This window comes from Peromyscus leucopus, chromosome 7 (assembly GCF_004664715.2).
Source record: "Peromyscus leucopus breed LL Stock chromosome 7, UCI_PerLeu_2.1, whole genome shotgun sequence".
NCBI classification, from domain to species: domain Eukaryota; kingdom Metazoa; phylum Chordata; class Mammalia; order Rodentia; family Cricetidae; genus Peromyscus; species Peromyscus leucopus.
In genome coordinates this window covers 44214187-44241947 of record NC_051069.1, presented here as the reverse complement: position 1 = coordinate 44241947, position 27761 = coordinate 44214187, and the positions used below count along the sequence as shown (strand labels likewise).

Here is a 27761-nt window from a genome sequence, read left to right as displayed (position 1 = left end):
CATGGCAGTCTTTGGAGAGTACCTAGTAACAAAAGTACTCTTCCCAGAACCTCTGTAATATCCAGTTCTGTTCTCATTGCCCATCCTCAAAGTGCAGGCAGCATGCCATCAGTGTGCCACTCACACTCTGGGGAGTGTGGATGGAGCAAGAGTTTTGCCTGTATTCTGAGGTGCACAATTATGGTTCCTACAAAATGTCATTACATGGAGGCAAACTGGACCATGGTAAAGGAAAAAAAAAAAAAAAAAAAAAAAAAGAAAGAGGAAGGCCAAAGCCATAGGCATCACTGTGAGCCTTCCCCTTCTGAGGACTTCTGCAAGTTTCTTCTTCCTTGAGATTTAATCTGGATATGTCTCTAAGGATGCTACTAGGACAATGGCAATTGTTTGGGGGTTTTGTCTTGGTAGAATTCCCGAATGCTCTAATTATGGGGATCTGGCCAATTCCCTGTTATCTTTGGTGAGAATAAAGAAAAAAAAAAAACCCCGAACATGCCCATCTTCCAGTTGGGGAGCCCGATTGCTTTCCAAGTGCGCTCGTGCTGGTAGGGTGGGGACTTGGTGCATTTGAACAACATCTGGGTTCTCTGTGGCTTACAGTTCTGGGTGTCTCCTGGCCTGGAGACCTGGAAGGGGGAAGGAGAAGGCCTTGACATGGGCATTAGTCAATTTTTGCCAGAAAGCAGCCTTTTCCTCTCCCTTGTGTCCTGAGCCCCGCTGGGCTAAGATCTGGGAAGGAAAAGGGTATCAGATCCCTCCCGTTGCCCACCCAGGAGCGGATGTGCCCATGCAAGGCACACTGGCATACTCACACAGATCCCAGCAGTACTGCTGCGCGGTGAGGGGGTGTGCAAGGGGCAGGCTTCAACTCCCCTGGGAGTGGAGCCTTCCCAAAAGGAAAGTCTCCCGTTGTCGCTCAGGAGAGTGGAGCCAATGCATGCCTTGGAGGTGGTCTGCTGTGTGCCCAGTGAAGATTGGTGCTGATGATTCTTACCAGTTGTGTGTATGTGCAAGAAAAAAAAAATCAGAGACGCTGTCTGCCTGCTCCCATCTCGCGCGCGCTCTCTCTCTTCTGCTCTCTCCCTCCCTTTGCAAACATTGGATTTAAACCTGCTCAGAATTCAGCACAGAGGAAGCAGCCTCGGTAGCAGCAGCAGCAGCAGCAGCAACAGCGGGAGCTAGCCGGGCCACCGCGCGCCACAGCCTCGAGATGTACCATCCCGCCTACTGGATCGTCTTCTCGGCCACCACTGCCCTGCTCTTCATCCCAGGTACCCGGGAAAGAAGGGTGTTTTCTCTCTCCCAGCGATGGTGCGGTGCACGCTGCTAGGGCAGAAGGGGAAGGGGGAAGAGGGAGAGGCAAGGAGGAAAAGAGGGAGTGCAAGAGGCATGTGAGTGAAGGTAGGCTTGCGGCGTACACGCACCCAAGCACACACACACTCACTGGCTAGCTGGCTCACACGCACACAGATGCCCACAGCACGCGATTTGCTCCCTTCCTGAGAGCTGGGTTCGAGATCTGCACCGTGCTGCAAGGCATTGCTGGTTCTGTGAAAGGCACAACTGGCATTGGCTAGTTGTGGTCCCAGGGGTGATAGGAGAGGTGCTTAAACTCCGGGATGCAAAAGCGCTTCTGTTGGGACCTGCAACACGGACTGGCATCCCGTACTGGTCTCCGTTTTTCCGAATCTCTGCGTCTCTGTTTTCTGTGCTTTTTTCTTCCCCCCTTTCTGTCTTTTCTCTCTTCCCAAATGCTCTTTTCTCTCCTCCTTTCCTCCCTTCTGGACCCTCTCCTCTATTCCCTCTTCAATCTCTACCTCCCTGTATCCCTTCTCACCCTTTTATGAATTCGCTACTGTATTTTTTTGGTGGTTGTTTTAACACAATCTTTCCACCACCTCTTGCCCTTTCTTTATCCTTCCACCAAATGGGCAGGTTGTGCCTTTGAAATACATAAATCTCCCACTTTCTCCTTCCTACTTCTGACATCACAGCAGACATGAATTTTCCCTAACAGATTTGATCGGTCCAAGCCCAGGAAAGGTTGGGGAATCTAGTGGAGTCTAGGACTGTGACAGTCTCTACCTTGGGAAGGGATGTTAATGCTGTGCTCTTTTGCCAGCACTTGCTTGTTTGGGGAAAACAAATCTGCAGTGACCAGGTAAGATGCCGCAACCCTCCCCAGTCAGCCTGCTAGACTCCGTGCAGAATCCAGCACGTCTTAATAGGGTTGGTAATTGCATTGGAGTCCTCTGCAAGCAGAGGACCATGCCTGCAGGCATCTTTCACACAATGCTGAAGGGACTGGGAAGGCTCGCCAACATTTTAGGCAGTATCAAAGGGTCTCTAAGTCTTCAGCACTAAACCTCATCTGTAGGGGCATTTCTTTCTTTTTCTAAAATCTTTTTCTCTTGTTGCAAATTGAGATACATGTTTTTCGTTAGCTTAAACCTAAATTCCCTTACATATGTACAGACATACCAGCTAAGATTCTTAATTCTCATATATCTAGTCTTAGGTAAAATACATAATTTTTCATTTTATATTCAGAATCCCTTAGTCTGGCTTCCCCCTTTTTCTTTTAAACATAATTTTCTAAAGTATTTCTAAGCTACCAGAGAAAATTAGAAAATAAATTGAAGCTTATAGGGAAGAAAGAAGAGAAGATTGAATTTAAAAAAGAAAGATATCCAATATATAATGTTGTGTCACTTTAAATATTAAATAACAATTTTAATTAATTTGAAAATTTTATGCAACCCTCCTAAGTTTTGAATTGCATTTTTCTGAGAAGAGATGGGTTCTGAAAACCAAATTCCCAGACGTCATTTGGGTCTGGCAAGTCCAGAGTTGGGAGGGTGTCCTTTTCCTCTTCTGAAGTCTCCAGTGTACCAGGGGGAGTGGAGAAGGCCATAGGCAGAGCCCAGTGCTCAGTACCTGCTTGAGCCTGGTAGAGGGAGCCAGGTGGGTGCCTCTGATCCTCTAAAAAATGTTAAACTTTCCTGAGAGTCCAGGAAGATCACCAAAGACTGATTACTCCTTCCACTGTGCTTCTGGAGGCTGGATTAGGATTTTCTCAAGGAAGGAGTTGAGGGGGGGAATGGGTGAAGGATGTACTCTGGATCGGAGTTAACAAAGTCTCTGCATCCCTCATAGTTTCCCCAAGGACAGGGAAGGAGTGAACCCAGTGGGCTGAGGCTACAACACAGGACACCTCAAAGGAACTCCGGAAATGGGGCAAAACTTTCCTCCACGAATAGCCTAGCACCCTAAAGTACAACTCATCTGCACTTGTAGGGAGCAGGCAGTCCTGGCTTATAGAAACATCTTCCCTAAAACTGGCTACATGAAAGGGGTCTGCACCTTAGTTCTTGAACCCTAAGAGTGAGGGTGAGAGTGAGGGTGACAGACAAGCTGCAGTTATTTGGGAGAGCAGGACAGACATCAGCCTAGAGTTGCCTTTGCACCAGTAGGTGGGTTCTGCTCCCTACCCTGAGGGATGCTCTTACCTGAAAGATCCGGAGTAAGAATGAAGAGAAGCTTAAGTGGAATGAAGGGAGCATACCCAAGGCCTACAGCAGGATCCAGAATGGAACCCATCTGCATCCAGAAGTCCTGGGGCTCCTCATTTCTCACTTCTTTTACTCACTTCAATGTCTGAAGAATTGTTTTTATTTTTTTTCTTTATTTGAAATCATGCTTTTCTTCCTATGAGGTTAACACCAGCTCCTTAGCCATGCACTCTCCCAGAATGTAAAAACAAATAATGTTATCACAAAACCTTGACCTGGTTAGGCATCCATACCATTGCATTCTGTAGCTTTTCATTTCTTCACAAAAGCACCTTTTCAACTCACAATCATTTTCAGGTTAATGCTGTTGTTGCCTGGTACCTCTCAGGGGGGAGACTGATGCTCATAAATTGTTTTGCTAGGCAGAATCTCTAGGGTGGGAAGACAATTTTAAGGGCAGACTATTGAGCTCACACTCAAGACAGGACAGGATGTAGTTGGCAATGTGTCATGCTAAGAAGCACTGTCCTGAGACCCTGGGTGTCCAGGGTGGGAATGATGGGGCTGAGTTTGGTGTGTGTGTGTGTGTGTGTGTGTGTGTGTGTGTGTGTGTGTGTGTGTGCATTGTTGAAACATGGGCCCTTGGTAGGCAAATGTTTTCCCACTGAGCCATATCCTCAGTCCTAGGAGCCTTTTATGACCTTGAAACTGGGGGTTGGTAGAAAGATAAGTAGGTTGGGGAAGCAGGAAGTTAAGACTGTTGGATAGTTGCATCAGAGCCATCTGGAGAGAGAAGCGCAGATCAACATGTGGAGTACATCTTAGACAAGAATATGGATAAATACGGAGCACCTCAGGTCCTTCTGATAACTTCTGGACCATTTGTCTGTAGTCCAAACCCACTGTCCATGGAATGCAGTGCTTGGGTGAAAACTCATCTTCCACCCACCTATATTAGCTCTGAGAAGGGCACCATGGCTCTGAGGCAGGGTGGGGTAGGCTCTAAACTGAAGTGTCTTGGGGACTGGAAAGACTGGGTTTTATAGCTGGAAGCCTACTTTTCTTCTCTGTAGACCGTTACTATTGTGTGTCCTTTACCACTACCTCACCATGGGTCTTCTCTCCCATGTAGTGAGCAGGGGCTTGCTGTAAGGATGGCGGTGTGCACAGATCTGTGAACCTGGGTGTGTGACTTGGCCATGTCTTAAACACCGTTCCTATTTTTGACTGTCAGAAAACCTTGGGCTTGTCTGGAAAAATACCCTGGGCTTAAGATGTCTTCCTCTTCTGCAGGCCATTTACCCTTTGTGTAGCTTACTTTGGGAAGGCTCTTGAGTCTGAGGCAAGGGCATAAGGAACTGTGAGCCAATTTTGATGACTTCTGTCCCCACTCCCTACTAGTGTCGAGAATTTTGGCAGGCTGGCCTCCTGTGCAAGAGGAATCAAGCAGGAGACTGTAATCCCCAGATGCTCTAAGAGTTAAGAACAAGGTCTAGGCGTCTGGTTATTGAAAGACTTCATCACCCCTTTGCCAATACCTCCTTCCCCTCTCCAGCTGTCGTGTGGCTCGCAATTCCTTTAAATGATTGGCATATTAATAAGGCCAGACCACATCCTGTTGGCATTCAGCACCATCTGGTGACACCAGTAGGCATAGTGAGATCAATCAGTGGTCCCAGGTGGAATGAGACTCTCGTGTGTTGCTCCAGTCTTGTCTGCCTCTCTGTGTTCTTCACATGGCCCCCCTCAGTCACAGCACCAAAGGCTGGCACATTCAGGACATGCCTTAAGTAGTCTGCATCTGCCTGTGTTTGTTGTCTTGTTCTAGTACCCGTATGCCTTGTGTCAACCACTGAAATAGCTAGCACCTGTGCTCACAGCTCCCAAGCTTCACAGGGCAGAGTTTCAGTGGGCAGTTTCCCACCCAATGGGTCTCTGTGTGTGCTGAAAGCTGAGAAGTGGCAAGCTTTGTTTCAGAGCTATTTGGAGTATTCTTCAAGTCTCAATTTGCCAGTCTGTAGAATGGGTTCCAGCTATATATACCTTTTTTTTTTATTGGACAAAACAGCCAGAAACCTAGGTTAGATAGTAACAAGAGAGAACTTAAGAATTACTATCATAATAGAACTCATCCCATCTCTAGCAGCACAGCATATGGAGAATGATGCTCCTGTGTAGGTAACCAGGAAAGGATGGTCTTCACTGATGAAGAAAGAGGAAGACAAAATGGAACTGTACTGACTCATATATGTCTTTTCCATGGTGATAAAAACTAGCAGGATACAACCCACTAATTACTTTATTCAACAGGACTTTATATAAGTTCTGACAAATCAAGATATCCTCCTGCTTCAAAACCATAAGTTCGATTTGCCTTTTTCCTTCCTTTTGACCCCACTGAGGATGTATGCTGACTTGGACTTTCTTGTTTTCTGTTGTGGAAAACTAGTGGTATACATAAGTTATTTTGCTTTTCTAAGATACTGCTTTGTAATGTTTTTGGTGTGCTATGTGGTACGTGGACTTGTCCAGCAGCCTAAAAGAGGTGTGGGGATTTTAGTAGCATGATCTCATAGCTCCATGTTTTTGTGACTCTTTTCAGACTGTGGGCTAGGCTTTCTTCACCTTAGCTCCATGGTTTGGGGCCCACCAGTCTGCTACCCTGTCTGCTTGTGGATGGCTGCCATCTGTTTGCAGCTGCCTGCAGCTGGCGGGGGTGGTGGGGTAGTGGAAGCAAATCCACTCTTCCTGTCGCTGAACTCAAGTGTCAGCCCACAGATGGCCTGTGGCTGCTGACAAGCCGAGCTGTCAGGAATAGTGGATATTAGCACCTTTGGTTGTCGATGGAAACTTTCGGGCATGGGGGCTGAGCAGGCTGGTGTCACCTTGTCGGTGTGTGGGGGGGGGCGGTTGTTCTGTTCTCCTACTCCTGATAATCTCGAAGTGTAACTCTAGGTCCCAAAGACATCTGTGCTTGCCATTTATGCCATGGTCAGGAGCCCAAGACTTAGAATGTGTGGCTTATTTCTAAAGCCTTAGTTTCCAGAGCCTTTCTGTAGGCGGGGTGATATAATAGGTACAGATACAGTTCCGGTAGCTGGATTTCTGATCCTTCACTCAGAAGCATATACAGGTATCTCAGAATGGAGCAGAAAGAAAGAACACAAAGACAAAACCATACTTGTGATTACTTCCCTATAGGTGTTCAAACACACACACCACTGTTGGAGTGTCCTCATCCCTTGGCAATCAAAAATTCCTTCCTTCCCCTGCATGCATACATACATATACACATATGCACACACACACACACACACACACACACACACACACACACACACACACACAGGCACACAAACACAGCTTCATTTTAGCTACTTTCAAAGGACTACTATCAGTTCCTCATAGATAGCAAGCCCTTCTTCCTCTTGCCTCAAGGTTCTGTCCTTCTAGAACACCAGCTGGAACTTGAGCCTTGGTTCTCTCCCTATTGGCACATCACAGGAGCCTGTGCCATACATGCCATTCATGTGTGAATGCTTCCATGGCAATGTAGAAACTCCCTGTACAGCCCCCCATTCTCTTCTGTACCCCAAAGCCAGTAGGCACAGAAGGCAAAACTTTCACTTATCTCTCAAGATTCCCTTCCTACCCAGAACCCTTGGTGCCCAGAGGCTGGGACTCCCCTGCAGCCACTAAACTAACTTAATTAAGTGTTTGCAAAATGCTAGGAGACACCCCTGGGCAATGTGCTGGCTAAGTGTAAAGCATGATCATTATGAGGCAGCACATTGCCTTTAACCAGCAGGGACAGTATGCTGAGAGACCCCTGGAAAGGCCAAAATGAATCGATGCATCAGGGCACAGGCCATTGATTGGAATGGCTGTTTGCATGTTCCTAGGAAATGGTAAGTGACACTTGGATTGAACACTGAAGTCCAAGGTCTAGAAAAACAGAACATTGGGCATTTCAAGGGACAGACACTCTGGAATGGTCTGAGTGGCCATTCTTGAACTCATGGTTTGTTTTGTTGTTTTTGGTTTTGTTTTTTTTTTTTTTTCAAATTTATAATGCTGTTTTACTGCACCTGGGAGTTTGTTAATGGATTTGGTAAGGAGAACAATTGTCATATGCTTTATGACTTATCTTTACTCTCATTTATTGCTTAGCAAAAGACTGTGTAATATCACCAGATTGTGCAGACTTCCCATTGACTTTAAAAACAACTCAAAATTGGACAAAGTCCACAAGGCTGCGATCTGGCCCTGTACCCTCCTCCTCCTCCAGCCTTTGGCTTTGCTCACTCTGGTCAATCTTAGTTCTTCAGAAAAGGCTTCTTTATTTTTCTCCTTTCTCAAAGGCTTCACTCAACCATAAAAATTCTGGTCTTCCTATATTTTTTTCCATGAAGCATCTTTTTCTTCCTTCAGAACTTTGTAAAAACATTACCTGCTCTGTAGAACCTTCTTCATGCTTTAAGGTAGACTAGACCTTATTTACTATGCAAGTCTTTAGTGCAGGTTCTTTTTGCAACACCATGAGTTTATGTATTGATTTTATGCCTGTTTTTCTTCCATATACTGCAGTCCATGAAGCTGTGCCATTCTTTTCTCCAGCATATCCTCAGTCCCTGCATTCTGTTTTCTGGCATATCCTCAGTACCTACCATAGTGGCAGAGAATAAGTACTCAGAATATTTGTTGCGTGGGTGAGTGAGCAAGTGAATAAATGGACAATGAATGAGACTACAGTCAAATTTATACCAGCATTATGTGTCAGCCTAGTCTGCATATCCTTTCCATCTATCCCCCTGAATTCTCAAAAATGTCTGTGGCCCTGGGTTGTACTGGTCAACAGCTCACTCATTTTGAGAGTGAGCATAAAACTTGAGAATGATTTTGCTAGTAGGAGATGGCAATGCATAGAGAATGCTTAGGTGTGAGTTTCATTCTAGGGTTCATGAACATCAGTCAACACTAGCTGTGATCTGCCAACCAGACATAATCAGAGCTCAGCACTGGAACTGCAAATTTGTGAAACTCACATCCCAATAGACACACCTGAGAGTATGAGACATTCTGTAAACATGGATGTGGCCCTAAAGTGGCCATTGGCCTCACACAAACTGAAATGACTCAGCATGTTCAAACAGAGTGTCTGTTTGAAATTTAGAGTCATGCCCCTGTGCCAATAACTGAGAACTATAGTGACACAAGAAGGACTTTTATCATTCACAAGAAGTAAAATGTCGTACTAAGGATAGGAACATGCAGATGGCACAGGGGCGAGCTAAACATGACCAAGTGACACTTGAGCAGGTTGTCATTCCCATGGGAAAGGTAAACTGGGCTCAGCCGGATAGAAGAGTTATAAGGTGACATCACTTTTATACCTAGCTGTTTCCACAGCATAGTCTGTCCCAGTGCTGTTATGTCACGGCTGTTGGGCTATGGATGACAGAGAACTTGCCTTGTTAATCTGTGAATGCTTCACAGTACCCAGCACGTTCATTTCTCAACTAAGTTATTTAGGGGGTGATTACTGTGGGACAATGATTAAACTAAAATAGTTACGATTGGTCTAGCCTGGGTGTGCAGCTGAGTGGTTACAGTGCTTGGATAGCATGCATGGAGCAAGGGACACACATGCATCAAACCAACACTTCTATGACTGTGAAAGGACAACTCAGAAAAAGATAAGGATGGATGATGTGCTTCCATGACTGCCTATAAGGAGGGCTGATCTTGCCAGCAAGCTTTGTGACAGTGACAACTGAGGAAACACCTGAAACGGTGAGGAGCAGAAATGCTCTAAGGCACAGGGAAGGGGAGGGGGCAGTGTGGTGGTCTGAATGAGAATGGCCCTCATAGGCTCCTATTTGAATGTTTGGAATGATTGGTAGACTGCTTAAGAAGGATTAGGAGGTGTGGCCTCATTGGAGGAGGCATGTCACTGAGGGTGGGCTTTGAGGCTTCAAAAGTCAATGTCAGGTCCAATCTTGCTCTCGTTCTGTTGTATGCTTGTGGATCAAATGTTAGCTCTCAGCTACTGCTTGAGTGCCTGCTTGGCTGCCATGATTTCTATTGTGATGGTCACTGACTAGCCATCTGAAACTGTAAGCAAGCCTAGTTAAATACTGTGTCTTATATGTTACCTTAGTCATGGTGTATCATCATGGAAATATAATGGTAATTAAGGCAGGCAGCATAGACAGCATAAATAGGCTACCTGTGAGGTCCAAGCTCTGATGCCAGGAGAGGAGGCAGGCCAAGGGAGGCCAAGAGGTTGAAGAGATTTTGAGGAGTCATGGGAAGAAAAGACTTTCTTTATTCATTAGTGCACAGGCTTTGAGGTGGGCATATGCTGGCACACAAGGGCTACACACAGGCTGGCATAGGCACATGGGCAGACCAACACACAGGCTGCAAGGAAGTAGACACTCAGATCTACAGGCAGATACAAACAGAAAGAATGGTGAAGACAGAGGCAAAGGCCAAGGCTAAAACTTCTCATCTCAGAGCCACACTTATATAAAACCCACATACAGGCGGCATCTTGCCAGAAATAGTTACATAACATATTACATCACTGTTTACTTCTAGATTCCCTGGACAATCAATGTCAGCCATTTTGTTGCTTACACATTTGTCCCCCCAGATGTCCAACCTTAGCCGTCTTGGCTAATGTTTCATATCTATACCGGCACCATGTTTTCTAAACACAAAGTGGCCTGTTTAGTCTTCTGTTCCTTACAGGATCTCATTGAGAAACCTAAGGGCTCATTCCCCTACTTGAGTAGGGCATAGACAACAAAAGTGTGGCACAAGATGAGGCTGCCAGACTTGCTGTATAGGGGTCAGAAAACAAAAATACTTTCTGAAGCACATTTTGGTTATTATTCTAGAATTGATGGACCATGATTGACATGATTCATGAGATGAGGTACGGACCATGGTTTATATCCTTGAATCTCATTCTTGTAGAAGCTTGTAGAATGGATTGAAGATGAACATGGCAGTTGGGAGGTCACTGACACCGCTCAGATGGAAGAAACAATGCCTTAGACCTCTGGAAGAGATGATTAGAAAATAGAGGCAGAAATGAACCTGCCAGTCTTTAAAGGAATCTTGTGGGTGACTTATAGAGGCTGTAGAGTCTGATTCTACCAACAAACACAGAGTCAGCACAATAACCCTTGGAACCTGTAAGGTCTACTGTTAGCACCCTGCTTCTCTCTCTCTCTCTCTCTCTCTCTCTCTCTCTCTCTCTCTCTCTCTCTCTCTCAGCTGATATACAGTCTAGCCATGGAACGGGAATAAGTGACTTTTAGTATTCTACCCTTCCTGGAAACATAACAATTTCAGCCCTCAACACATGCCCACCAAGTCCAGTAGTCCAGTGTGCCACTGAACTGAATATATTTAAGAGATGGCAGAATTCTAGTTGTCTTATCTGCTATATTCTACATGAGTTTTTCCTCTGGAAAAATTCAGGATGTTATCAGAGGAGCTTTGACTGGATTCTTGAGTGACTGTGGACATTCTAACTTTATGTCATCAATATGATGATATCAGAATATGTATAACCTTCCTCCTAAGCTACCCATGCCAGGGACCTTTGGAGCAGAGCTTGGTATCCATGGCTTCCTGTAAACATGTTTTAAGGATCATAGGTCCTTGCAAAGGTACATTAGAGACTGTTTAGTCTATTCCCCAATGAAGCAAATGTGGTCTGGGAATCTTCTGTCAAGTCACATTCAGATAGTGACTGAAGTCCCTCTGGAACACAGGCCTTCCACTCTGGAGTAATTCCTCTGTGATGGTGAAGAAGGTAGCTAATATTTACCTCTGAATCAGATGTTCTGTTGAAAAACAGTCGGGTAACCACATCTACTATTTTGTTCCTCACTCTCACTCACTTTAGCACACAGAGGAAACATTGTGGGGCAAGGTAACTCAATAGGAAAAACCTAAGGATTAGAGTCTGGGGGCACAAAGCAAAAACAGAAGCCATGTAGAATAATGACCTTTGCAACTGAACTGGGAGACTTCTAGAGATATGTGGTTCCTCAGTATAAGGAAGGACATGCTTAGGGTAGTATAATGAAAAAAAAAAGTCAGATTTGTGTCAAGCTGACATAGATCACAACCTCTTTGGTCTACACACTGTGACAGGTGTTGGATTTTATCATTACTATGCCATCAAAACATCTCTTTTTCAAATAGCTGTTTGGCCTCAGAACTGTACTAAGCCAGGAGAAAATCCATACTGAGAATCTTGTGGCCTCCACGCTGATTCATGGTAGACTTACATGTACCCAGCACATGCACACGTATCATACCTGTTCTATAGCTGAGCAAGTGAAAAGAGCCAATCTTCTTCCCTTTACACTCCCATCACCTCTGCTTAACAATCAGCAAAGTGGAAACAGGCACAGTGAAGACGATAGCTGCAAGGAGTTGTCGATAAATTTAGAATGAGAAACAAGAGTTCAAATTCAGAAGCATGCCAGAAAGGATCAGATGGTAAGAGAAGACATGGCAGTGGTGAGTCAAACCACCTAGGGGCATTCCCATTTCTACAATGACAGGCTTAAGGAAGCCTGAGGCTACTCAGAATAAGCCAACTTGGTTCTTCTGAACAGACCAGTGCCAAGGGATTTCCTGTATTCTTCAATGAGAGGAGGGGAATGCTGGAAGAGAGAACATGGCAGATGGAAATAGCCCATTAGCTTGCAGGCTCCAAGAGAAACTGGGGTTTCCTTAGGAGTCCCTGGCTTTATCCCATGGAGAGGATAGTTCCCAGTCTTACTTGGCACTGAGATGGATGCCTCTTTGGGTGAAGTCCAGATGGGAAAGGATGATGAAAACTACTACTGGGCTATTGAGATTCTGCATCTTTTCCTGATGGCCCCATGGAATCTTGGAAGAACATGGGCACTGACAACTGATATCAGCTTAAACTCATGCTATTTGAGGATGTGGCCAATTGCTCTGGTCACCCAGACAACTGTTTCTTTCTGTCTTTCACATAAATAGTCTATATTTAAAGCAGATGGTTGGTTAGCCATTCTGTGGTCATCTCATGGGATCACTGATTCAGTGAGTGCTGGCTTGGCCTTTGGCCAGTGGCCATAGGTAAGGGCTTTAATTTCTCCAAGATGCTGATCCCTCTGCATAAAATAACTGGGTGATCTCAGAGGTACCCAGAGGAGTCCCAGCCCTCTGAGTTACTAGTAGCCAGGTCTTGTGTGTCTTGGCTAGGTCAACATTGCCTGGGGATCCTTTTCTCTTTCCATGATTTTCTCTGGCTGTGGTGAGTGTGGTTGTCAGGGTGGCACATATTCTGGCTCTGGAGCAGGCAGCATGGTGAGGGAGCTCCTGATATCTCTTCTGCAGGCCTGAGATTGGTTCTGTTTGCTTCTGTTCCCATGGAGACCACTGTAAAGTATTTTCTGTTTTCCCATACGAACTATGTGGACCTTGCCAGAGCACAGGGACTTCTCCATGTGTGTTGCAATGAGAGAGGCTGGCATGGGTAGAAAGGGGCTCTGACTCACAGCCTAAAGTCAAGCTAGACCTGTTCTATGGCTGTCTAAGTTCCCAGCCCTGCTCATTATCCTCACTGGAAGAAGAATTCCAAGGAGGAGACCATGGAGGCATAGGAGTCTTTTTGAAAGTTTGGAACATTTTGGCTGTCCTGAACATATGCTATGGTCCTGATCCATTCCACCTCATACAAGCTGACTGGTGAATCCTAGGGTTTGTTCAAGCCACAGAAAACCATAAAGCATCTTGGGGCTTCATGACCTCTTCTATCCTATGAATGGTTCATAATGTGAATAATTCACGTATGAACAGAAAAAGGGTAATTTAGGGGGCTGTGCATCTGCCTTGTACCCTGCCCCAATCTAACATGTTGATTGGTAGTATTGGCTGGCCCACAGTTCTCAAAAGGATCCTTGAGATTCCCTGGCATACTGCACTAAGTAATTCTCTATGTCATAGCACTGTCTGGTGGGCAACAGTGTTCTGCAGGCCTTGGCTGAAGTCTGGATAGTTGGAGAAGAGCTCATGTACCTCAACCACAAACTTAACCTAGTATTGTCTAGGATTAGATGTGCACCTGTTGTACTTCCTCTTTGGAATGGAAATATCTTCTGGCCTGGCTTTTCTGAGAGAGAATCAACTGTCAGCTATACTTTCTAGCTTGGTTTCCAACTGCTCAGTCTCCAGCATACAGTCCCCATATCATGCATTACAAACTGTGGATGTGGTCAAGTCTTATCGACTCAGTGGTTGTTTTAGAGCCCCATCATACATTGCTGAGCATGGTTGATTGAAGTTGTGTTTTCTGGAAGATACATCTGCTTGCAGATTAGGGTTATAGAGAAGGAGCTGACACTTCCACCCCATTAGTCTTCTAGAAGCACCACTGGGGTCTATGTGTCTGAGAAAGCAAGAAAATTTCAGTAACATAGTCCTATCTTATGTTTTCCTTCAAATGTAGAAGCAATGGAGGAGAGTTTGGAAGAGGGAAGGCTGGAAAAATCAAACGCAGCATGTTATAACCTCCCCTGTCTTCCATAAAAACATCCTATATGCTTTGTTGCTCTATTCATCTTTTTTTTGTGTATGTGTGTGGTGAGAAGTAGGAAGAGATGGGCCATGCTCATTTTTTCCAGTGCAGAGAAAGCACTTCCTGTTACCCTGCCTTCTTATTGGTATTCCCAGGTGCCAGTTCAGGGCACGCTTCACCAGCAGTAGACCTCTCGTTTAGGCCTGCGATTGAACTTTATTTTGTTCAAATAAGTTAATACATAAGAAATACCTCGATTACGTTTTCAGATTCCCTGCAGACTTCTTTGTAGTGCACTGAATATTTAGTGGTTGTCTGAAGAGTCAGCGTGAAGGCAGAAGCTGTTCTGAGAGCACAAAGATGGCAGGAGTGAGGGATGTCTTAAAGCCAAAGCTTCTTCAGGATTCCTTACCCTATGGTGATAGTTTATTTGTACTGAAATGTAATTTTATTTGTATGTTAATAAAGTTGCCTGGAGATCAGACGTCACAACGAGCCCATAAGCGGGAGTCAGGCAGTGGTAGCACACACCCTTAATCTGATCACATGGCAGGCAGAGTCTCTGTGGTCAAGCACACATCCAAAGCAAGGTGACCTGAACTTTTAGTCCCAGTAACAACCATAGAGACCTGGAGGTCTGTATAGACAGGCAGTGACGAGGAAATCATGTGGTTGGGTTTAGAGCCCATGAGAAGGCAGAACAGAAAGGCAATAAAAAGACAGGACACAGGAAGAAGGTCTCTCTCTCAGGGGAAGGACAGCAGTGTGTGGTAAGATAAGGTGGTCTTAGCTCTTGGCTACTGCTCTGATCTCTGGACTTTTAACTCTGCATTTGGGTCTGTGTTTCTTATTTAATTAGACCATTTAGAATTACATCTACATTACCCAACATGCTTTCTTTGGATAAGAAATGTTTCAGATTTTGATTTTGGAGTATTTGCATGCATGTTATAAGATCATGAAGGTAGAAAAAAACCCTAACCATGCATCATTTATGTTTCAATACATAGTTTGCAGGTAGCTTTATGCAATATGTTGAGTGCTTCTGAATTTTGACTGAGGCCTGTCATATGAGGCTAGGTGTGGGATGTCACTTGAAGTGCCATGTTGGCACTCAAGAGGTTTTGGAATTTGGAGCATTTCAGATTTTGGGTTTGGGAATTAAATATATTTAACCTGTACTAGGAAGGATCAAGGCCACCCAGCAGGAGGGCTGCAGGGAGTGAGATGGAACTCAGCCACCTAGAATTGGGCCCTAACAGCACCAGAAACCAGAGTCTGCCTATCTTGAGATGGAGTGACAGGTTCCCATTGACATCACTTTCAGGGCCATATTCCTGTGCAAGCCTCCCATCTGCATGCCTCCTCCCACCCACCTGTGCACACATGCTCATGCACTACTACCTATCAATCCACATATCTGTTAGACCTGATCTGACACCACCCACCCATTCTCCTACCATTCACGTACCATCTACCCAACTACATACTTGTGCACATTCACAAACACATTATCTACCCTTATATATACACATACCCATTCATGCATCACCCATCTATTCATATACACATGTGCACTCATCCAAATACCATCTACCTATATCCTTACTATCCGCCCAGCCAACCCCTTCACACCATCTACTTATACTGCCCTCCCAACCAAACACACGTACTCTACCACACACCCATACACACGTGCATGCATACATTTATATGTTTTACTCACTCACACATTCCATATACTTAGACATGTATGCTCTCCACATATAAATATACCTATGTGTATGACTCACACACAGTCATGACTCCATCCATCTACATATACATACAGCTACATATACACCTATCCATAAATTGGCACAGACTCCACTCTCCCACACATCCATGTATATCCAAATGCCACATATGCCACACCCATTTCAAATACACATACCACCCCCAACCTCTTTCTCATGTTCAAAAAGAGTTTTGTTATAGGTCAGAGTTAACAATGGCTCAACCCTGACTGTGTTCCTCTGGGATGACTGTAGAGATAATTCTCTGGCCACAAATCACTCTGTGTATTGGGACACTATGGTTGCTGTGGCAGACCCCATTTTGTAGCAGCTGTACTGTTCTTCAACAATACTATCTTTGTGGTAAGAATGGGTAACCCATCAGTGAATGCAGACTAGCATCCAGAATAATATCTCAGTCATCACAGTGACCATTGAAGGGAAAGAAATGTCAAATAGTCTCTGTAAGAATTAGAAGCTAAAGACAGGGGCCATTTATTTCAACTGCTCGTGATTCTGCAACTCTAGCATCCCTACTCTCTTTCCCTCTGTCTTGTCTGGGTCCCGGTACCAGCTAGCCTAGACACACTGGGCCTTACCTCACTGCTCTAGGCTGGAAATAACCCTTGTCCTGCCAAAAAGTCACACTGAGGTGAAGTTAGAATTGCTTTGTTTTAAAACTTATTAGGTGTGTGTGTGTGTGTGTGTGTGTGTGTGTGTGTGTGTGTGTACGTACAGGTATGTGGACCTGTGAGTGCACATGAGGGGGCCAGAGGTCCATGCTGGGTATCTTTCTTTATCTCTCTTTTCATTTTTGAGGCAGGATCTCTTCCTGAACCTGAAGTCCACACATGTGTAGACTTGCTGTCCAGCGAGCCCTTGGGACTCTCCCAATCCCACCCCCTAGCACTGGGGCTTCAGGAAGGCACTGCCAAGCCTAGCTTTGTTCATGGTTCTGGGGACTCAAGCTCAGGTTCTCCTCCTTGTGCATGGTGCTTTGCAATGAACCATCTCCTGCCTCATAATCAGAATTTTTTGAAGGAAATGTCGTTAAAAGATGCTAATGGAAAGACATGGAAAAGAGTGAAGGAAAACTGGAGAAGATTGTCTTTCCTGAGCATAGTTTTGATCCTGAGGTACCACAAGTCCCGCTCCAGAACTGGGTGTTAGGAGAATTCTTCTCAGTTCCCTGCTCTTGAGGTGTAGATGACCAAGAGCTACTGGCAGCCCTCTGTAGTCCATTGCTATTTTTAGCTCTGATGCCATTTCCTTTGGATACCCCCCAGCCGTGGTTGAGTATGGCAGAGACACCACTTCAGGCCCTTGTAGGGCTATGGTCTTCTCTGGGGGATGGCTTTGACTTGAAGGCACCTGAGATGGCTCTTTAAGCTTTCCTTAGAACTTCACTGTTGTGTCTGCTTCCTCCCACTCACCTTCCCAGCAGCCTTCCCCTCACCTTCACCAGAGACCAGGCTGGCACGGCTGGCCGTCTGCTGGCCCTCCTGGCTCCTTCACTTTCCTTCACAGTTTCTTCCCCAAACAAACGTCTTGCACATCCAAACCTGTCTTGATGTCTGGTTCTCAGAGGACCCAGACTGACACAGTGTTTCTGGGCTGACCGAGATAAGTAGGCGTGTGAACCAATGTTGTACTCCATATGTCAGCCTTCTCTGGTTTGACGGCTGCCACCCACTCTGCAAAGTTGAGCCACGGAAGCCCTTCGGGGACTCAAGTTTTTAAGGCTGAGAAGCCATTTTTTATTTTATACTCCAAAGCATAATCCTGGCCTCTGGAAGCCTTGTTCTGGACTGATTAAATGAAGCATGTTTTTAATGTGTCTTTTATGATTTCTCAAGTGGGCGCCCTCTAAACTGATCATAAAGGTGGTTCCTGTTCCCCTTGTTGCACTGTTAGTTTATGTAGATATGCAACCCACACTTCCAAGCTGTTTCTCACTTTCTGGAGCCTATTGACTCGCTGGCTTATGTCCAAAGCTGGTTTTGTCCTTCAGGAACATTCTGTTCTAGTTGTTATGATTTTTGTATCTTGCCCTTTATTCTCCTTACATCTCTGTGCTACAATTCTTTTGCCTTGTACACTTACCTCCTTCCACAGGATTCTTGTTTGTTGCTACACTTGTTCTGTGGGTTGTAGGATGTTTAGCAGCAACCTTGGCCTCTACCCACCAGATGCCAGTAGCGCCTCTTACATTGTGAGAGCCCAAAGATGTCTCTAGACATAGATAGCCAAATGTCCCCTGGGGGACAGAAATCACTCTGCTGAGAGCTGCGGCTCTGATTTTAAACAGACAGCATGGTATCTTAGCAACCCTTCTAACTGATGTGAGCTGTCTTCTCCCAGCCAGTCAAAGGTGGACTTCTCTCAGGGTATCATCAAACTTGAACTTCTGATGTGTGTGGGTTCCAAGAAGCTTCTGATTCTCTCATTTGTTCCACAGGAAAATTATTTTATCTAGAACCTGGAAGCCAATCATTGACTTCTTCACCTTTTCCAGATGTTTTGTGTTGAATACTGTATAGAAATGGGAACATACTTCATAATGCTAGTAGGCAGAATAAGCAGAGCTTTTCTCTGTGCTAGTGTGCCTGGAGTAGAGTAGACAGAAATTCTTGCACTGTGATAACAGGAGAATTTTTGCTAAACTGGCTTTCTCATTGAGTGTGGGGTCATTATGAGCCAACCTGTTCCAGTAACTGTTCTTCAGGCAGACTTGGAGTCTGTTGTAGTAGCTTGAGCATAATCAGGAGTGAGATGGACAGTTCCGATAAGGTTCCTACTGGGAGATATCTAAAGTCAAACTGAAAGATTTGGAAAAAATTGCAAAGTTGTAGATAGCTGTATAGATCTATGCTCAGTTCTGACAGTAGAATTTTGACATCAATTAAGTAATGAGCCTTAATTATCAATTACATAATGAGTCTCCTATAACCAAGAAGTTGGAATGGTCCTAGGAATTGTAGAGGAATGAAGATTCTCTCGGCTGGTGTCTTTGGGTTGTTTTCAGTGGAAAGCAAGCAGTTTTGGCTGACAGTGAGACTATCTCCTGTGTACCAGTGTGATTTGGTGAGAGGTGACGCCAGACACTCTACGTGAGACTAAGGAACCATACACAGGTGAGCTGCAGCACAGTGAGCCAGAAGGAACCAGGGATTGGTGAAGGAGGGTAAACCCTTTGGAATTCAGAATTATATTTTGTCTTTTGTTCAGCTGACTGCTGTCCTGATTTCTTTGCTGCTGCATTCTTGACAACAATAACTTAAAAAGCTGAACTGATAATCTCTGTGATATAGCTCACTGATTAGAATCTTTTCGTGACCCATTATAAATGTCACATTTGGTTTAGGTAAAAGCTGCTTCCTTAGGCAACAACATAGACAATGACTCATTTCACAAGGTCATAATGTGACTTGAATGGGCTATGCATTTACTGTCTGCCCAATCCTGGAGGTCTAGGACAGAGAGATGGCTAGGAAAAGCCATATTCTGCACTTGATCTTAGCCAAAAGGCCGAGAATCGATGGAAAAGCCATCTTCTGGGTCCTTCTTGGAAAACTGGTCCTGTAAGCTTGTTAACAGCCCAGGGTGTTAACATAACACAAGCAGTCTTATGAGAGTGTGAGGGAAGGAGAAACAGCTCGGCCAGGCTTCCTCGGGGAGGTGTCTCAGAGAGGGCCTTTAGAGATGGCTTTTAAAGGCATACCAGAAGACTACCTTGTGAAGGAGCCCACTGAGCCACCATTGACCCCAGGCTTCTTTTTCCGAGATAAGACTGAGAGAAGGGAAAGGAGAGTGGAACTATGAGAGACAAGATGGAGGCCCAGGCTGTTTTCCAAGGGGCGGTGTCGAGAGGAGGGCAGGACTCCACAGTCCACATGGCAATGTTCTCATCCACTGGGGATTTGGTTTGTGTAATTTAAACGTCAGAAAAATGATGGATGGTGCTGGGGAAATTTGAACTTCGAATGGCCTTGCAAGTTACTAAATGTCCACGTTATGAATGGAGTCAAAGCAGGAGAAACTTTGTTTTTCTGAATTCAGAATTTTCTTTTTCACTGAACTTCACACATTATCAGAAGACATGGTATATGTCTGATCAGCTCTTCTATAGATGAACTTGCCCACTTATGGAATTGTATGTTTATGAATTCCAGACAGCAGGACCAATAAAATTAAATTCTTCTTTATGTTTTTAAGGATTTGTTTTAATTGGACAGCATGCTCAAATTTTGTGATAAATCTATTTTTAATTGCTTATTGAGTTCTTGAAAAGAGATTTACCTGGTGCAATATTGTGAAATTATAAGATACATATGTTAGTCTCTGCCCTGGATTTCTGAGACAGGACTCATAATACCTTTGTAGATGGGGTTCTAGAAGAATCTTCTGTTCCAATATTTGGTCCTTGCCCTGGTTGCTGACTTGGAAATCCTGAGACATCTGTGATTTCCAGAGTTATAGGAGTGCAGAGCACTGAGCTCCTAAGTCCCCTGGCATTTCCCAGGCTATGAGAGCATCTTTTGTTCTAATGAGGTGATTCTTGGTGGGATCCTGGTTGGGCTCAAGATAAGGACTGGTTACCAGGGGAACCAACTGTGTGATTAGATGAATGAAACTTTTATCTCCAACATTGTGACCTCTGGGGGAAGGGAGAGGACCTGAATGTTGAACATCATGATCATTGATGGCCAGCTAATCAATCAACTGTGACTACAAACAAGTCCCAAAGGACAGGATGAGAAAGCTGCATCATGGTTAAGCAATGAGAGGTTCCTGGAGGGTAGCCAGAGAAGACACACACGGAAATGGCACACCCCTTCTAACATACATTGCTTTGTGTATATCTTCTATTTGGTTGTGTACGAGAAGCCCTTTAGAATATCCCTTACAATAGGTGAATTAACACGGTTAAAGTGCTCCCTTGAGTTCTGTGATCTACTCTTAGCAGTTAATTAAACCTGAAGAGGAAGTCCTGAGAATCATGTTTTATTGCTGGTCAGTCAAAAGCATAGGTCATAACTGGAGGCTTGCAATTAACCCCAGTCCTGTGGGCCTGTTCTGAGTCTTGTGGGATTTGGCATTATTTCCAGGCAGAGAGTGTTGGGAGAGAGTTGAATCAGGATATCAAGTTTGCTATCCATTGACAAATTGTTTAGTGTCTGTATAGAAAACTTTAGCCATACATAACAGGCATTGGGAGTGCTGTGTGTTGAGTGCCTATGTAAGAGTAAGAGCATTTTTCTCCTATCCAGTTACACTTAATCATTGGTCATTGACTTCATTCAATCAGCTGTAAGCACCTAGCTTAGATCAGGCACCATTGTAGGACTTTGAGATCTATAGTGAATAAAAGAGAGTTTCCTGCCATTAGGAAGCTGATTCACTAGTGGAGGGAATATTATAATAAATAATAAAACAATAGATATATACATTTCATGGTATTTTATAACATTGAGAGTAATAGAGATTAAAGGAAAAATATATTAGGATATGGAGCCTGCTGATACTGGGCAAGAAAGGCAGGCCAGTCTGGGTAAGTCTTATTTTGAAAGTCACCACTGAACAGAGGCTTGTCGGAGGAGAAGAAGCGCTGACTGGTGCAGAAGCACCAAGGCTTGAGTGTAATCTGTGTGGCCTTGTCAAGGGGCCAGAGAGGTGAAGTCATTCCAACAGAGCAAGCACATTCGAAGAGCTGAACGAAATGAAAAGAGAGAATAGGGACCTGGCCCCACGAGCTCTGTTGTCTTCCGCTATGATTTGGATAAATGGCTTCCAGGAGCCCATCGACTTGATCCACAGCTTGGCAGTGCTTGGAGACAGTGAACCCTAACATGGGTGCAAGTGAGAGACTTTAGGTCTTCAGGGAGGGAGGTGTCCTCAAAAAGGAGATTGTGACATAATGGTAGTTCTCTTTGACTTTCCTGCCATGAAGTCAACAGGCTTCCTCTGTTACATGGTCTTTTCATGATGCACCGTGCAGCCACAAGCCCAAAGCAATAGGGTCAACTGGCTATGGCCTGAAGCTCCAGAGAATGCAAGCTATGATCAACTTTCCTCCATAAACTGGTTACACCTCAAGTGTTTGTTGAAGTGATGGAGAGCTGATGAGTGTCCTCTATTGGAAGTTTGGCTTTTACTCTGAAATAGACGAGGAGCTCTTGCAGACAGTAAACAAGCAATGTGATCTCACTTATTCTAAGGAATGTTCTGGCTATGGAGGGGTAGAATTTAGAACATCTAGGAGGCCATCCTCCAAACAAAAGCGATGGTGGTTTGATGTAGGGTGATGGCTAAGGAAATAATAATAGTGGTATATCATAGCTAGACGTTGTAAGCAGAGCTACTAGGCTGGCTGAAATTTCCATTTTTCCAAAGTTCATCAATGAGAACAGGGTTTCAGACATTTGGTTCCCGTGTGGAGGTGCCAGAGAGTTTATTTTGGATATGTTGTACTTGATACACCTTTTAGATATGTTAAGTAGTCAGTTGGATATGTGTGTGTGTGTGTGTGTGTGTGTGTGTGTGTGTGTGTGTGTGTGTGTGTGGAGAGAGAGAGACAGAGACAGAGAGACAGAGAGAGACAAAGACAAAGATAAAGACACACAGAGAGACAGAGATCTGAACCCAAAACTCACATATGGAGATAATAAGTTCTGCAGAACAGCAATTCGGAGAGAGGCCAGGGAGATGACTGCACAGATGCATTCGATCTATGAGAACATGTTGGTGAGCCGGTCAGTGGATCAGAACAACCAGCAAGTGAGTGGCATGCAGGCCTCAGATTATTAGTGTGTAACCACAAGTCACCAAATCACTGCAGTATAAATGAGAGGAACTAACAGACTAAAGTGTAGTCTCTTCAGCATTTACTACTGGGGCATGAAGAGAAGGCCAAGCCCAATGCCACAGATGAGTATTACGATAAGGGTCCATAGGAACATTTGAGCCAAAGCCTCCATTATAAGTGAGGAGACACAGGGCTTCAAAGTGGACTGACTGGATCAGGTTCACACAATAACTCATAAAGAACTAGGCAGAGAAGGGAGGCCTCATCCTCCCAGGCTAGACCATTTTCCTTAGGTCACCGCTCTGCTGGCTAGGATTTTGATTAATAACATTGGGACAATCTAACAGTCTTCCCTCTCAGTCTGCCATGACCTGACTTGAACCTCAAGTTCAGAACAAGACTCCCAGTGACCTGGCAGAGCTGGAAAGGGCTCTTGCACTATGGAAACTTGTCTTTCAGAAGCCTGCTTCCTGCTCAGTGCCCAGGTCAGAGCTGTCCAAATGACTGCAGGCATGCATTGCACATTGGAGGGGTGTGAAATCGTAAGCAGACCTTTATTTATTTGTTTGTTTGTTTGTAATTCTCCATTTTAAGAGCTTGTCTACATGACTGGTCCCACTGCTCATCGTCTTTCCCAGTTGGCCAGCAAGGTTGGGGAATGTGCTCATGAGAGGAGTGAATGTGGATGAGAGAGCAGTTCCAGCAGCTACCGAGAGGCAGTGTTGAGAGAGACCGTGTGCGCAGAAAATGTTCATTGGATAAATGTCTGAATGGGTATTATGGTTAATTGTAATGTTAACTTGCCACAAGTTAGAGTCATTTGAGTAGTGAGCCTCACCTGAGGAAGAGTCCTGACTGACTTAATAAATGTTGGAAGACCCACCCTGGATGTGAGGGGGCTTCTGGTAACCGTCCACATAAAATGGGTGCAACAGAAGGAAGATTACTCATCCTTACCTCACTTGGCTTCCTTCTCGCTGTCTAGGATTCTTTCTTGATATAAGAGCATGTTTCCAGGCTTCCAGGTGGACAAAGGACAACTAGCTCTCTAGGAACCTTCCAGGTTTTGGGTACCAGTTTGGGCCTGTTGTGACACCCAGCCTTGTGGAGTGAGGTATCGCAGGATTGCCAGCCTCCCCAGTAAGAGACAGTTACTGTGGGACTGCTCCAACTCCTAAGGCCTTTAGCTTCAAAGACTGAGTAACTGTGGGCTTCTCAGCCTCTTAATTGTAATTCAGCTATTATTACTATTTTAACACAAGCTGACCTAATAAATTCCTCAGTATATATTGTTTATATATTTAATGTTATATATTAAGAATGTATGTTACATGTAATTATTAATATACAATGTTATATAATTTGTAAAAATAATATATTATAGAATTATGTATGCATAAAATATTTACTTTATTATTCACACACATATTATATACATAGATATATATATTCATCCTATTAGTTCTGTTCCTTCAGAGAACCTTGACTAATACAAGGTGTCATTTACTAATAGCAATATATTAGTAAGCAGATTAGCAAGATAGGAAGCCATTGAGTGGCTGAGGACCACCATCAGTTGGCAGCTTTGCTAGCCTCTTTGTGACTTAGTGTTCAGCCGGAATGAGATTGGAGCTTCCGACCTATGGGAGAAGGTTAATTGAGAGCAGCCATAGGAGCATTAGAGGATTTTCAGGACAAGCTCAGTGTAAATACGGAACAGTCTTGATATCACTGCCAAGCTGCAGAAAGGAGCCTTGGGGATGCCAGGTGGGGAGTGTGGGGAAGCACCATTTCCCTCTGCTGTCTATCCTCCTTGTTGGGTGGGACACACAGCAGGGCTCCACTCCTCACAGGCATGGCCTTCAGTGCTTTGCTGCTTGCTGGGTGTGTGCCCAGCTGCATATGGCTGGGTGGATGAGGCTGCTGACATAGGCAGATGAGATGTGTGGTGAAAAGCCAAGGGAGAGGTGACATTTGAAAGATCTCTTTACAATTATTTCCATTCTTCCCACTCCTCCGAGTGATTAGGCGCCTGGGGCCAATTCCTTATTAAGCTAGGGAAGCTATCACCTACATCATCCTCAGACACCCCCAGATTGCTGCAGGCTGATCTTGCAGTATGGAGGCAGGTCAGCTGGAGTCAGGACTGCTGAGCACACAGACACCTTGCTCCAAGGGCCCTAAGCCCTTTAAAGACTGCCTCACCTGCTCCATTTAGGAAAGTGGGGGAAGGAAGCACCAGTGGCTTTTCTTTAACATCGCTAGAGAAAGCACAGTACCTGAGCCAGGACCTCAGCAGTGAAGCATCGTGAGTACCCTCTCAGGCCTACCTTACTCAAAACCAAGCCTGAGTGCATCCCTTTCTAAGCCCCTTCATCCAATGGTAGAGCATTTTTGCTCTCACTTTCCAGAGTAATGATTCTCAACCTTGGCTCCATTATCAGAACCCCTGGGGAGCTTTACTACAACCCTGACAGGCAGCCCTACTTTCCAAGCTTCTGATGCAATTGGCCAGGATACAACAGCTGATAAGGCATATTTTGAAAGGTTTCTTCGTGATTCCTATATTTGATAGTGGGAAAAACTATCTTAATTAGTTGGTGTGCCTCAGTGGGCCGAATCGAATCACATGCTATTACTGTGGTCTACTCTTCTGATGACTATTTCTGCAGTTTTTTCCTTCTGTTGTGATCTCTGTGGTCAGAGTAAAACCCTTGTGAACGGTTGTTCCTATTTCCCAATGGAGAGCTATGACACAGTAGAAGAAGGCATCCATTCCCTAACTAAGCAGAGTGACCCCTGGAGGCGTGAACAAAGTGCACGCTCTTGCACAACACACCAACATAAAAGTTGCATGCCCGGTTACACTGCCTTTCTGTTTGGGATTGCAAGGATGATGTGTGTCTGTGTATATGGCCACACTGACGCCATCAGCTGTCTCCTCTTGTCCTCCCCGCCCCCTTCCGTCTCTGTCTCAGATTTGTTAGTCGTGGTTGAATCTACCTTGTTTTGCAGCTGGTCAATGTTCTCTTCCCTTCTCTCTCTTCTCACACAACCTTCCCAGGATTCTTATCTCAGATTTATTTGAAATGATAAGGAAAAAAAGTGTTACTCCTTCTTCTTACATTTCCTGAGGGATCACGATGGTGATGGTGCAGTGGAGGGAGAATAGAAGCAAAGATAGAAAGACCATCTCCTGCCACAGATTTGCCTGGAAGCCTGGGGGATTAGTGAGCTCATGTTACCAAAGCTTTCTGAGCCCCTTGCTCATCACGACTGAGCATTTGGGATGCTTTACTTATGAGTCAAGCCATTTGCAGAGATTGGGGAGTTAACCCCTGTACACTTCCAGTGGAGTTCTTTGTTCTCCTCTTTAAAACCAAGGCAAAGCAACTCAACAATTTGGACTGGACTTAAAGTTAAGGCCTGTGGCTTTTAGTCCTTGTCTGCTATGACTGTGGGGCCTTGCAGAAGACATTTTTTTGTGGTAGCCTCCATTTTTCTCGGGTATTAGAAAGGAATAATAATACTTGCTCTTGAAACACTACATAATTTTTGTGTGTATCTTGGGTGCCATTGATAGAGAAAGAATTCAGAAAATAGGATATGCTGTGCTAATACATTCTTTTTCTATCAGGGCTTCTAGTTGAGTGATTCCTATGTGTGAAAGAGACATGTTGTGTATGATAAAAACACAACACAGTCTGGTAAGTTATTCCTAGTATACAGGCTTTATGAGGCTTCCATGGGAATGAATGGGCAGGGAGGCAGCTGCTAGTTAGATATGTTGTCTTTTACCTGAGGAGATAAGGGAAGGGTTTAGGGTTTTGCTCTCTCCCAGTTGGGGATATCCATTCATGTCATTGCTTATTCGTGGCTAAGGTCCTAAGGACATTGGGCCAATACCTATTAGGAGGACTAAGAAGGGTGTGGCTGAGGAAAGGTGCTGGTGGAGGGAAGCAGTGTGGAGTAAGGGGGTATTGGTAGAATAAGGGGTGGAAGATGACAATCCAATGGAGTTGTAGGGTTTTTCTCTGAAAGCATTGAGCTCAGGTCAACTGGCTTGTCCTCAAGACCCTGGTCCATGGATTCCTCACCTGGTCTTTCTTCCTATGGGAAAGTCTGATGGGGGACACCAAGTACTGGTCATGTGAAGACACATCTGTCCTTGCCCAAGAAGCTGCCTGTCCCCTTTTCCATACATGCCAAAAGGAGATCTACTCCAATAGATTGGTTTGTTCCTTCAGAGCTGCATGAAAAATATATTTCCTGCCTTTCTGCTTGGGAGAGCTGAGTGCCCTCCCTGAGACCTCACAGCACAGGGCAGTGGAGAACCTGCCATTGCTTTAGTGCCCAGGCTCTTCTCTGGTCACAGAAGCCTGTTGCTCAGTCTCTGTGCCTGTTACATTAATCTCTTCTGTCTCCTTAGGGGGTGTCTCGATCTTTCTTAGTCTGTCACATGTTAAGTCCCTGTTGACCATTTTTGCTTCTGTATTTTAATGGTTTGGACTAATTCCCACTTTATTTTTGTATTTATTTTAACACAATCACTTATAATGAGGCTAATGACATTTTGTCTCCATGGTGGCGCATTTTAATTTGGTCTCGGAAATGTCAAAGCGATCAGGCAATTTGGTATCTCGGAAACACAAAACGTGGCAGGGACAATGGTTTGTCTCCATCACTCCATCTCCCTTGTTATCTGCTAGCTCCTGGGGCCACCCAGTCCCACTTGGCCGCTCCTCAATGCTGGCATGGGTGGAGATCAGCAGTAAAACATTGCCAAGACAAAAAAGGATGGCTGCGATGGGCTGCCTCTTTCTAGCAACTACAGTTAGCCTGATTACTCAGAGCTCGGGGCTGGAGCTGAGGGTGTGAGGCATAGTTTTCCTGATGGCATTTCAACATCAATCTTTGCCCTTCCTTCCAGCCCAGGCTTTCTTTGTGCTGCCTGCTTCTTCTTCCAGTTTTCCCATTCTTTCTTTTAGGATAGAGCCAACAGTTTTATTTTATTTTAAAATTTTAAAAGATTTATTTATTTTATTTTATGCACATGAATATTTTGCCCTATGTATATATACTTCTGCCCT

The 27761-nt window shown here is 44.7% G+C and overlaps 1 protein-coding gene across 1 annotated transcript in view; it reads left to right on the top strand.

Annotated features, from left to right (window-relative positions):
- The first annotated feature begins 625 nt into the window (after positions 1 to 625).
- Positions 626 to 27761, top strand: part of Opcml (opioid binding protein/cell adhesion molecule like) — a 1136545-nt gene continuing 1109409 nt past the window's right edge. The window contains exon 1 of the mRNA XM_028883054.2: positions 626 to 1271. Coding sequence (XP_028738887.1) covers positions 1211 to 1271 — 61 coding nt within the window. The 5' untranslated portion in view covers positions 626 to 1210. The remainder of the gene's footprint in view (positions 1272 to 27761) is intronic.